Source organism: Hesperophylax consimilis, chromosome 9 (genome assembly GCF_061612785.1).
Source record: "Hesperophylax consimilis isolate HC1 chromosome 9, BYU_Hcon_1.0, whole genome shotgun sequence".
Lineage (NCBI taxonomy): Eukaryota > Metazoa > Arthropoda > Insecta > Trichoptera > Limnephilidae > Hesperophylax > Hesperophylax consimilis.
In genome coordinates, this window is record NC_142844.1 from 40,911,852 (window position 1) to 40,925,633 (window position 13,782).

The following is a 13,782-nucleotide window of genomic DNA, read 5'->3' on the forward strand; positions in this document are numbered from 1 at the left end:
ACCGCCATATCAGAAAATGATTTAATAAAACTATAAAATATTCCATCGGGACCCGGAGTAGAGTCAGAAAGGGCTCTTATCACTCGTTTCATCTCATCAATGGAGAAAGGAGCATCTAGCCAGTTAGAGTGAGATGGATACGGCTTAATAGAAGGCATTTCTTCACATCCGGCAACTGATGGGGGGGCTATTTTATCCGCAAATCCTATAAGAATTTCTTCCGATATATGTTTGATTCTCGGCGGAGAATACGATGATCCGAATTTTTTTAAGCTAGACCAAACTGAAGACTGGGGAGTTTCCGGAGACAGGTTCTCACAGAACTTCCGCCATCCAGCGCTTCTTATTTTTCAAAATTCGTTTGGTTTCTGCCTGGGCTTTTTTAACTGATAAAAATTTTTCTAGTGACATACACTTACGAAAAGAGGAAATTGCTTTTTTTCGAGAGTTGACGGAGCGAGTGCATTCTTCGTCCCACCACGGAGTAGAGTGTTTTATTTTAATGTTCGCATTGCGTTTCGGGATGGATTTTTCTGCTGCATTTATGACCATAGAAGGAAACGACTCACATTGCATTCTGATGTCTCCCGGGGACGATTTTGTTAAATTAATAAGGTTATCTAGTTCAGAAGAGAAAGTGCTCCAATTTGCATCTTTCGTTCTAAATTTGAGATTATTTTTAACTGGGGGGGAATAAGTGTTAAATTGATGGTGGAAGCGGATTATAATTGGGAAATGATCACTAGAGAGGGGATCGTTTAGGATGTCCCAAGAGCATTTAGATGCTAACGAATACGAACAAAGAGATATATCAACAGCACTTTTCCGTTGATGAGGGGGGGTGAATCTGGTTGGAGATCCGTCATTTAAAAAACATAGATTATGGGTATCAATAAAATCTAAAAGATTGCGGCCAGAACGATTTTTTATTTCGCTACCCCAAGAAGGGGAATGTGCATTAAAATCTCCAAGGATCATATAAGGGGAACAAATCTGGGTTAAGATTGGTGCCTATTCATTTTCAATAAAAGTCGTAGAGGGAGGAATATATATTGACAATATTGTGATATCAGATAAGACAGCTGCTGTTATCTGGATATCGTCGGAGGGAGTATGAATATTAATTTGTTTAAACGGGATAGAATTATGGATTATCAGAGCCGTGCCGCCTTTACCATCCGGTCTGTCGTGTCTGAGACAATAATAACCTGGAATTCTTAAGTGAAAGGAGGGTTTTAACCATGTTTCAGAAATGGCGGCTACTGAAACGTCGTGTTCGTCGAGTAATTGAATTAGGTCAGATTTGTTAGCGAAGAGGCTTCTACTGTTCCACTGAAGAATTTTGTTCAGTTTCGAAGCCATTGGGGAGGCAAGATAATAAAGATTTAATGTAATCGGCAGCGTTGGACGGTACAGTATTGTTGTTTGTAAGGATAGTAATTAAAAGGGTAATTAAAGTTTGTATAAAAGAATTATTATTCATTATTTCGGGGAGAGCAGGAGGGGAAGTATTACCATTAATGGCACACCCATTGGGCGTCTGGGATTTGGTATTGCCATTCGGGCTGGCCAAAATATTATTCAATTGTTTTTTATCAAGGTAAGGTGTATATTTTGGGTTGGGTTTGACTGGCTTGAGAATGGTTTCTCTGTGAGAAGATGACGTTGAATTTAAAAAGGTGGTTGTTTGGAATGGAGCTGAGGACGATGTCATCTCTGCGAATGATTTTTTAGCAGGAGAGATTAACTTTGAGGCCTGGAAGTACGAAATGTTGTCGGTAGCCATTTTATGTTTTATGTTCTTCTGTCTTGTTAATTCTGGACAGGCTAGACTGACCGCGGTATGTGCACCCGAACAGTTAATGCAAATGGGATCATTGGAAGATTTCGGACATTGATCAAATGGGTGACCTTCTCCGCAATAGTAACAACGTGGGGAGGAGCGGCATACGGATTTCGAATGTCCGAACTGGCAGCAATTGAAACATTGAATTGTTGGAAATTTATAAACTTCAACGGGAAGCGAGGTATAATAAATTAACACACGAGACGGTAGGGATTGTCCCTCAAATGTAACAACAACAGACTGGGAAGGTTTCCAGATCGTGTTTCCATCAGTAGAATCCTTGTAGTTCAGTCGACGTGCTTTTAATACTTTCGGGGATCCGTGGGAATTATTCAAAGCATCAACAACTTCAGCCTCTGGGATCTCCGCGGGAATTCCTCGCACAAGACCCATTCTCGAAAGGTTAAATGTAGGGATGAACGATTTATATTTATGATTTGAGAGCGAGTCAATTTTTTTTACAAATCCATTTGCGGAAGCGGCAGTGTTAAACTCGATAGATAATTTATATCGCCCTTCCGGTTTAATTGAACCGTTAACAATACCAAGGTTATTATTTTTTGAGTCAAATACGAATTTTCCAAAATCTAAAGGATGAATAAGTTTTCCCTGTTCAGTTCTCTGAACATTAACGGTAAATGGACCGGAAGCTGAAGCAGGATAAAGTAATTCAGTACTTTTTGCATTATCGCTAGTTAAAGTACTTGGCTGGATGTTACTATTGGTGTTAAGGTCGTTAGGGGTCGAGGTTTGTTGAATCGGCGGTATAGATTTAACTTTCGATGGAATGTGAAGGCTATGCGATGGTCGTCGTTTACGAGATGGGAGCGTAATAGAAACCTGGCTCGTATTAGATTCCGAATCAGAAAAATCCAATATCGACCCTGGGTCGGGAGGTCTATCTTCATCTTCCTCCATTATATAAAAAAAACTTAACTTTTAAAAATTAAACTGAAAAAATAATACGCAGTCTATTTCATTGATTGTACAAACAAAAACGGATTAGCCGTAAGCAGGAATGCAAACAAATAGGTAAACGATAAACAATATTAAATAAAATGTAACAATAATCTCTTATCTGTACGCAGCGCAGGAACGGGCGAACGGTACTAAGCAATAGTAAGGTACACACAACCACTGTTGACCGCGGCTCGAATCGGACTCCAACTCTTTTGTACTTCAAATGTGGTAAAAATCGGACGGATATAGATTGTACTCGTAGAATAAGTGACCGTCCGGTCAAGCTCTCGAATAGTTGATTGCACGCGTAATGTTGGTAATTTTTTTATTTTTTATTTATTGAATATACAAACACATTACAATAATTTACAAATGTAGATATTTTGAGGCTGATTGCGAAAAAAATAGAAATTTTTAACAAAAAATTGCCTAACTCAATTGAGAAATTATTTCTCGTGTTTGAGTTGGGGAGTGTTGTGAGTCATTATGGTTTATAGGTTGTAAAATTTCACTAGTTGATGGAGCTAAAAATTAACAAAATAGCTATAAAACTAGATGATAAATTTGATAACACTATATAATTAAGAAAGTAAGAAATTTAATTACAAACTAAAAAATAAAAAATATAACTTAAATAATATAATAGTTACTAAACTTAGAAAAAATAAGTTATAAAAATGTACTTATTAGGTACGAAATAATAGTAGGTAGGTACAGTACTGGTAGTAAATTGTTCAAAGACCGAGCTGGCAATCTTGTATGAAATGGGTATTAAATAAAATGCAACAACAATAAACGCATATTAGCAAAATATTAGGAAGCGGATAATATAACTTTAGAGGATATGTATTTTTTTTTAAATATTAAAAAAATTTTATATATATTTTTTTTTATTAATCATTAATCAATTTTCCTAAATTCATAACGTGAATTTAGGAAAATTTAATCAATAAAAATTACAAATGAGTTAATATAAACAATTATTTGAAAAATGTATCCAATGAAATTAAAACTTGTGATTACCGTTGGGTTTATCTAAAAGTTGTTTGATTTGTGATTTGAAAGTTTTGTAATTTTTTTCAGTTTTAATTTTATCCGGAAGGGCATTAAACAATTTTATACCTTGATAAGTATAATGGTGTTGACCAGCACTAGTATTAAATTTAGGAATTTCTAAGTTACCACGTGATCTATATCGGTTACTTATTTTTGTAGAAATTGTTGAATTGAAATGGTCTTTATGAATTTGTAACAGTGCATTCTTTTTAAAATTTTTGTTTAAGCTAAGAACCCTAAACGAGTCAAACAGCTCCGTGGTTGGAAATATCGATGGTTTTCTTAGGATGACTTTCAAAATTAACCTCTGAACCTTTTCTACAGGTGAAAGGTTAGTTTTGAAAGTCCCTCCCCAACCGATTATACCATATTGTAATATGGATTGGGCAAGAGAAAAAATATAATTTTAATCATATTATATGAAAGGATGTTTCTCAATCTAATGAATAAGTAAATAAGTTTTCTTATTCTGGTTGCCGTATTTTGGACTTGTTATTTTTTCGTTCTTGTTCGTTCCATTTTAAGTGTCTATCTACTATGATACCCAGATACTTTATACTATTTTTGCATGTTATTGGTAAACAATTTACATAACCGCATTCTTTTTTATTTTCACATTTTTTAATGGTTATATTGTTTTCAAAATTTTTTTCCTGCAAAGAGAATGGGATGAAATATGTTTTCGCGGTATTTAATGAGAGACAATTTAGGTCGAACCATGTTTTGAGTATGTTTATATTGATATTGGCTATCCTCATTGTTTCCTCCCATGATTTTCCTTTTGTGATAACTACAGTGTCGTCTGCGTAAGATATGATATCTCCAACAATGGGAAGAGTGAACATTTGATTTACATATATAATAAAAAGGATTTGACCGATGACAGTTCCTTGTGGTATGCCAAAAGATGAGGTTTTGGGTTCACTAAGGGTATTATTGATTTTGACATATTGGAATCTCTCTTTTAGGTAACTTTGGAACCATGATAGTACTATTCCGTCCAATCCAATTTGTTTTAGTTTCTCAGTGAGTTTTGAGTGTGATATGCTATCAAATGCTTTGCGGAGATCAATGAAGATTCCAAGACACTTTTCTCCATTATCTAATTTTTTCATTATTGTTGATGTCAATTTAGCAATCGCATCCTGTGTGCTGAGATTGTCCCTAAAGCCGAACTGGTTTGGGCTCATTATCTTCTTATCTTTTATGTAGTTGTTGAGTTGTTTTTTAACAATTTTTTCATAGATTTTAGCTATATTTGATGTGAGTGCTATGGGACGGTAGTTAGAAGTGTTTTTTTCGTCACCAGTTTTAAAAACAGGGGTCACAATAGTCTTCTTATAGTTGTTCGGGAATATGCCCTTCTTCAGACTAACATTTATTATATGAGCAATTGGTTTGCTGATTATCTCACGTACAGTTTTTAATGTTTTTACAGTTATGTTGTCGTAGCCAGGGCTCGCTGATCCTCGTAGACTTATTATAGCGTTTTCAACTTCTTTATCAGTTACTGAAGCAAATGTGTGGAAACCTTCTTCAAAAGTTGGGTTTAGCTCTGGTTGTTGAGTTTGTTTTTTGTCTAGGATAATATTACTAGCAAGATTAGCGCCGACATTAACAAAATAATCGTTAAAGATATCACCACAAAGTTTTGGGTTTTTTTCTGTGTCAGTATTGATTCCTTGATGAGTAATTTCTTTTGGAAATTTTTGTTTTGTGCTTTTGTTGGTTATTGTTTTGATAATTTTCCAGAACTCTTTGCTGTCTTGACCAGCATTTTTTAATTTATCACGAAAATACTTTTCTTTAGTCAGTCTAATTAAAAGCGTAAGTTTGTTTCGATATTTCTTGAAGAAAGTAGCGATTTTTTCATCGTTAGGGAATTTTTTAGACTGGTGATAGTATTTTTCCTTATTTCTGATTGAAATCACTAATCCATGGGTTATCCATGGTTTTATTAATCTGTGTTTAGATTTTGTTTTAGAAATAAGTATTTGTGTAGAAAGGTTTATGTGATTTAGGAAAACAGTTTCGAAATTCTCCGCACAAGTATTTGGATTTTCCGATTCAACTATTGATGCCCAGGTTTCCATCTTAAGATTTGTTTCTAAAGTTTTCATATCTAAATATTTTTTTCCTTGTTTTTTTTGTCAGTTTTGTTGGGGTTGGTACTTTTTTTGTCTATGTTGTTAACGAATATACAGGTGTAGTGGTCAGTTATGCTGGTTTTCCATAATATCGACATATTTTTTTCAGTATTATTTGAGTTGCACCATATGTGATCGATACAGGAAGGGATTTGTCCGCTGATATTTCGTGTTGCATTATTTAAATATGATTTATAGTTTAGCGAAGTCATTACATTTATATAATCATCTTTCGTTTTGCTTTGTACCCAGTGTCCGATATTAATGTTAATGTCACCAACAATAATATTAAAGGTACTTTTTTGACTAAGTAATAATTTTTCGATTTCTATAATGAAATTTGTGGGATTCGATCCGTGCGTCCGGTAGATGGCAATAATATGGTACATAATGTCGTTCACTTTTACACTCAGTTATAAACAGTTTGCTAATTGCATTTTAATTTCTGTGACAGTGACATTGTTATATTTATTTAGAATGAACACCGCTATACCACTGGTTTTATTAATATAGGTAGTTGATGAAAAGTATGTGTAATTCGGAATACTTTACAGTGTGTCAGCGTTATTTATATTTAAGTGCGCTTCTGTTAAAACAATGAGGTCCGGTAATGTTTCAAGAAGGTTTAGTGTTACCACAAACTCATCTAGGTTTTTTTTTAAACTTCGGATGTTTTGGTGCAGAACAATGAAAGCACTTGGGACTTTTTTTAGCAGATCTCTACAATGTTGTGAATCTTCGCAAATGTGCTGTGAAACATCTGTTAATTTGTCAATTTCCTCGCCTAGAAAATCATCCATCACTTATTCATAATCGATTCTCTGTTGAGCTATGATAAGTGATAACCATTCGTTTTCGGTAAGTACATTTTTCGCTATTCGCACTGTGTTCAGTATTGTTTTTTGTTCCGAATAAATGGTTGTTTTTGTCGCAGTTGTAGCATTTGACTATATCTTTGGTTTTTTCGCATTCACTAAATTTGTGGTTTTTTGCACAGTGTATGCATCTAGGCTTATTCATTTTGTTCAGGCATTTTGGTGATGTATGTCCGAAACCAAGGCAGTGGTAACATTGCATTAAGGGATTGCAATCTTCTATGTGCGCTCGGACAAAACCAATATTGACCCTTTGTTTATCAAGTAATATCTTTCGGATTTGGCCTGTTGTTTCTATTATTACATTGCGCAGTTGGTCACTTTTCTTGTTTTTTAATATTTTAGTTACTTTAATTGAATCATTTGGGGCATCACTTAGTTCATTGTTTTGCAACAAAAAGTCGTTAAGAAAATTATCTTCACTATACTCCCCTCCCACACCTTTGATGACCATGCACGGTCTCTTCTTTTTAAATTCTGTAGCAGATATTCCGTTTTTATTTTTATTTATTTCCGTTTTTAGTTTATCTGCGTCTTCTTTTTTCGAGCAAGTCATAATTATTTTTTTGTTTGATGCTTTTTTGATCCCATTTATACCAATTCCTAGGTTACGCTTTGATTGTTTTAGTAATAATTTTCTTTATGTCCTCAGATGTTTCTTTGCCTTCTGCAGCAATCATAACGGCATATTTGGGTTCTTCGATTTGTACTGTTCGTTCTTTTAGTACCATTGCGTACGATTTCGGTTCATTATTTTTTTCGAGTTTGGTGATAACTTTTTTTTGAAGATCTATTATTTGTTCCTGGAAATTGTTTCTCTCTTGTTTCCAGGTATCTTCTAAGAGGTTTATGGTTAATTCGAGGTTATTTCGCACTTTCGAATCTTTTACGGTAGTTATATTTTTTAGGTCACTTTTAATGTTTTCGATTAATTTTAGCACGTCCATGATGTGTTAAAAACTTGAGCAGCCTTGCACAAAATGCACGTCACTCCGGGTCAAACTATGTGACAATACTGCATGAATGTAATGCAATATGATGAGTGTTGAGGTGTTCTCGCCGTAATCGGCACAAGACATGACTATAATATTATATACAAGGTGTATCAACAGCGTTTTCCGAGCATAATTGGAGTAAAACATGTAGATATCCTTTTGCTGTCTTAATCACACGTCGCCACTGGGTACAACTTAGTGCATCGCGTGATACGCACTCCGTCTCGTTTCGACTCCGTTCCGTCCGACAAAACAGAGAGATTTCCATAGTGTAGCAATGTAAGAGAAATTCACAACACAAAAAAACGATCTCTGCATTAACAAATAACAAATTTGTAGGTAATAATTTCGAAGCAAAATCGCCAAATTACGTGTTCTTTTAGCTACCAAAACTGCGCTTGTGTTGTTGATTATTTTATGTCTGGAGGCCCAAGCTGACTTGCATGTTATCACCATAAGAAAGAAAAAAAATAAAAGTAAAAAAAGCGAATGTTTTAAAGATTTTATTATTTTAATAAAACCTAGTAAACAAAACATGTAACATCATGAAGTGTCTGCTTTATGTGAACAAATATTATTATTCACGCAATATATATGGGATTGGTAGGTATGCATTCGCAAAGCCTTGGTGGGTAAGAAATCTCACATCCTGTAATTATCCTACCTGCCCAATGTACCCTTCTCAAATGTCACCATGGCCGGTTTAGTTGTTGCAAGATGTCAATAAAGGTGACAGTGTGCGTGTGCTCAGTGATCGGATGGTGTAAAGTGACACCTCAGACGGATGTTTGAATTACTGGAAACCGCGGATTATTAAATATATTATAAAATAGCACCTCAGACAGAGAGGATTGACATATAACATAACCGTGTATATAAGTGAATATAATTTGATATTCATATTTCAAGTGAGTGCAGAATCTGGCAGACTGGGGCCCCAACTGTGGCGGGTTTTCCTTTTATCCTGTACTCCAAGACTCCAATCCGGGCTTGTCTAATGTTGTAACTTGTAACACTCGGCAGCTGATAAGCTGAAAGATAAACGTATCCAATCCCAGTATTTGAACAAATCTCAAGTCAGACGATTTATAATAAATTATAACATGCAATGCTTGGTTTGAACAGTTGAATAATTGAAACCTTAATGCAAATCAAACAAAATTTTCACGATGTTTTTAATATTGTCGCTTCTAATAAAATTAAAAGAAAAAAATATAATGCTGAAATACAAGATTTCCACCTATAAAGAGTCGCTTTTTTATTAGTGATTTATTCTTGGAGTGCACAGTGCAACTAAAGGTTGTTTACGTAGAAGTTTTCTTTGGAGGAAACAATCTTTCTTGTGAAATGAAGTTATTAGTATTTTCTTTGTTGGTGATTGCCCATGTTGCTGGAACTTTTGGGGATCCTGACTCCACTGCTGATGGTAAGAAGGGTTATTGTTAATATTATCAAATAACAACATACTTAATTCGAAATCAAGTCACAGTCAAAGTACAATGTGTATACGAATAATGTACTTCCGTTTTAATTCGTAGAAATCCATATAATTGCCATAATTTAATGTGTGAAATTAAAAATGTGCAGGTAATCGGGATAAATATTCCTACCTTTACTTTTTGGTGAGTTATAAAAATAGTTACTGAAGAAAGTACCTACAAAAATAAGGTAAAAAATGTAAAAGTAACAAACTGAAAAAAATGCTAATTTATCAATAATCTCTTCAAATTATTGGTAATCCGGTCAAAAATATTAAAAATTAATCTTCCCGAATGATCCCACTTACTAATAATATTATTTATGACTGCAAGTAGGTAAGTACATATTAAAAATGAATCTTCCCAAATGATCCCACTTACTAATAATAATTCCAATGTGATTAAAGATTTTACAACAAAATAAACCAATTTGGGTAAATAATTTTGGTATGCGGGATTCGGTACCGCCGCCCTGAGAACCGTTTATTGGAGGACCACCACCTCTGGCATAGGTTACCCTAAAGTGTTTCGGTTGTGTATAATGTGTATGTAACTATTGGTCCGGTTGTATGTAATGTGTATGTATCTATTGGTCCAGTTGTGTATAATGTGTATATACATTATATATTATATACTCCGATTACACACGGAGTTCCACAAGGAAGCATACTAGGGCCCGTTCTTTTCACAATTTACATAAATTAACTTTGCAACATGGAAATAGATGGAGAAATAATTAGTTACGCAGACGACACAGTTTTACTATTTCAATCTAAGGATTGGAATAAGGTATATAACATAGCGAATCTAGGAATCACGCAAGTGAAAAAATGGTTGGACTCAAATACACTCACACTAAACATATCGTAAACAAAATTCACAACGTACAGCATAACTAACACAGGACAGCCAAAAAACAATACAAACACCATAAAAATACACGAATGCATACACACCAACATCTGCGATTGCCCCCCTCTAAAAAAAAACAGAATAAATAAAGTATCTTGGAATCGTAATTGACCATAATCTTAGATGGACACATCACATCAAACAAATCACAAATAGGCTCCTCAGAACAATACACATTTTCCTAAATATAAGAAACATATATAAAATAAAACAATTGAAAACAATATATATTGCACTCTGCCAATCAATAATAGAATATGGAATAATTGCTTGGGGAGGAGCAATAAACGCAGCTATCACTCAAATAGAAATCGCACAGAAAACGATATTAAAGGTAATACTCAAAAAACATAAACTAACCGACACAGACCAAATATTTAAAAGCTGTGACGTACTTGATATACGCCAATTATATGTTAAAACACTACTAAACTACATTTTCGACCAAAAAAACAAACAAAAAATATCACTAATAGACCGGTCAGACAAGCTTACAAAGAAAACATAAAAACTCCGACGGTAAACACTATCTTTGGACAAAGACACCATAAATACCATGCTATTAAAGCATTCAACAGTCTTCCACTTGAAACAAAAATTGAGGAAAATAAAAATAAATTCAAACACAAAATAAAAAAATGGATTAAAGAACAAAAAGACAATATTACCAAAATTCTATAACATAAAAGAATAAAACATATACACGCAACACAAAAAAATAAATAAAACACGCAACACGCACAAACACATAAATCATTATAAATGCCGATTTACATTCTCTTTTAATATTTTTCTTTTAGTGTGATAGTTATATTTTAATTTTTAATCTTTATTTTTAGTTTAAATTTATCTTTATTTTAATGTTGTTTTTCTTTTTTTTTTAAATGTATAAATTCTTATATTATATTATAAAATGGGGGCCTCAGCACGGGTAAACAACCCAGTGAGGCCAACATTACTGAATTAGAATATGAAATATTTTAAAATAATGTATAAACAATAAAAAAAAAAATAAAAAAAAACTATTGGTCCGGTTGTGTATAATCTGTACTATGTAGGTATATTTCTTATTCTTGTTAGATATTTTTTTGTAATATAGCCTTTAATCCATATCTTAATTTTGTTTGTGAAATGTTTTTTGTTTCCCTCATTGTTTGTTGTAAGATTGTTGCTTGTTGATTGATGCTTTTATTGTTTGGTAGTTGTGATGTCTCTGTCCAAAGCTTGTGCTTATCGCCATAGTGTTTATGTTTTGTATGTATGCTCGTCTAATTGGTCCTTTAAAGTTAGTTGTGGTTTTTGTTGAAATTTTGTTTTTTGGTCAAAAGTATACTTTAGTAGTGTTTTTATGTACATTTGTCGTATATCCACCGCACCGAGTTTTTCAACCTAATGTTTAATTTTACAACTTAATAAAATATAGAAAAAATAAATAGAACAAATTTTAACGAAGCTCTTCAAACTATCCATGAAGTCTGGCTACGCTCTAGATGGAAAAAAACGGTCATTCAGTATTCCAAAGAAGGGTGAAAGAAGACATTTCCCAAGCATTTAACCGGGTTCGGCACAGAGTACTTGTCAACAAACTGTCTTCCTACGGATTGTGTATGTGGATTGCCGACTTTTTGGGGGAGAAATCGATTCAGACGGTTTCTGATGGTTTCACCTCTTCCTCACACTTAATACATGCTGGCGCCCCACAGGGATCGGTTCTCTGTCTCCGCATCACATCAATTACCGTCTGTCGTGTGCACCAATTCGTTGTTACGCGGATGACAGTACAGTGTATGACAGCTTTTTTGTTTGACAAGCCCTGGAAGATACCCACAATCCAACAGCTTGTAGGGCTTTGAAGCAGAGAATGGACGGTCACTTCGAGAGGGTTTCCCCTCGGGGTAAGAATATAATAGAATTTTAGAAATTATATTAGTTAACAAAATAATAGCACCCTGTAAGTCACCTATATTGACAATGTTTCCTTGTTTTGTTGATTCCTCCCACCTTTCTCGCCCACTTCCCGACCCTCCAAATCACCCCACCTAATAAAATCTAATCTTTCTGTACTTGTATAATTTTAAAGTTAGTTTTAAAATCGATAGTTGTGTCGAAACCGGTAGCAAAGTAAACAATATTTAAGTAACAAATGTACATTGGAAAATAAAACAAAATATGTATAGAATTTGTTACATAGTTAATGCCCAAGGAATACAAAAAATATATATTATTTGTACTATTTCACAATGCATTCACTAAAAAAATATATGTTTATATTTATAGTATACTTGCAGCGCGTTCCAGAGTGGAAGATACTTTCAGCACCCTGGTGTAAAACCACCATTCAGAATTGAAATGTTGACTCCCACGTTTCTCTTACCCATCTCTTTCCCTTCCCTACTACCTTCAACCTCACAACATCCATCAATTGGGATACAATAGTCTCACTGGCTCCAAACGGTTGGGAGCAGTTGAGACTCTTGTGTGGTATTCACATAAGACCAGTTTAGGCACAGACCATCGAAGCCATGTTAGCCATTCGGAAGCTGGGCGTACTGTACAGGGCCTGCAGATACTGCAGATAGAACACAACTGTACAAAAGTGTACAAAAGTGCAAAAGTACAAAAGATTTCTCTGTACAAAAGTGCGCACCACTGTTTAATTTGGTAGCCACCTCTGGTCTGGACCCCTAATATACATGAAAATTTTCTTTATATACTTGTAAAGTTAAATGATGTAGTAACATACTTTTTAATTTTCTGGACTTAAATCTAAAATAAGTAAAAATTATTTGTTTAAATTATTTTTAGTTTTTGCGCAATGTAAAAAGATTGTGAGTAATTTAATAAATATGAATGTTTTATTCATTGTGTGCAGGGTGTCCCGAAAATGAAGAATATATGGAGTGTATGGGATGTGGGAGGTCCTGCGAATCTGCGCCATACGCACACACGTTCAGATGTGCCTGTAATCCTGGATGTGATTGTATCTCGGGGTACTTAAGGAATTCTGAAGGGAATTGCGTTCCTTTGGAGCAATGTGGTAAGGCTGCCCATTATTTTTTATTAGAATATTATTTTCTCCGTACAAACAATTCAACTTATGCACCTGAAAACTACCTCCCGAATTTTGTATTATTACAACGGTTGTGCTAATTGTTTTACAAACAGAGCATTTATGGCAAACGTGTTTTTCAATAACATTAAGTAACAAATAATATTTATGTTTAACGAATTAATGAAGAGAAGTGGTTGTTCTAGTATATTGTTAAAGCAATGAATACTTTGTTTATTCATTATTCTGTACGTAGCGTCATTGAGAGACGATGGCTGAAGGTGATTCATATTCTGAAGTAACCTTTTAAATTTTAAATAGCATTTCTAGAGTGGTCACATTCTATTTGCGATAGTCACATATATGTGAAATTGCTTCGCCGTATCGTTCAGGCACAAATTAAAAATGGTGTCCGCTAACAGCTCGAGTAGAAAAAAATTGTTAAAATTTTCAAATGAGTTCTG

General features: G+C 34.1%; 1 protein-coding gene across 1 annotated transcript in view; it reads left to right on the forward strand.

The window, feature by feature from the left end:
* LOC149421348 (zonadhesin-like) overlaps positions 1-13,782 on the forward strand; it is a 122,737-nt gene that overhangs the window by 106,717 nt on the left and 2,238 nt on the right. The window contains exons 7-8 of the mRNA XM_089635498.1: positions 9,112-9,305; positions 13,142-13,306. Coding sequence (XP_089491624.1) covers positions 9,112-9,305; positions 13,142-13,306 — 359 coding nt within the window. The remainder of the gene's footprint in view (positions 1-9,111; positions 9,306-13,141; positions 13,307-13,782) is intronic.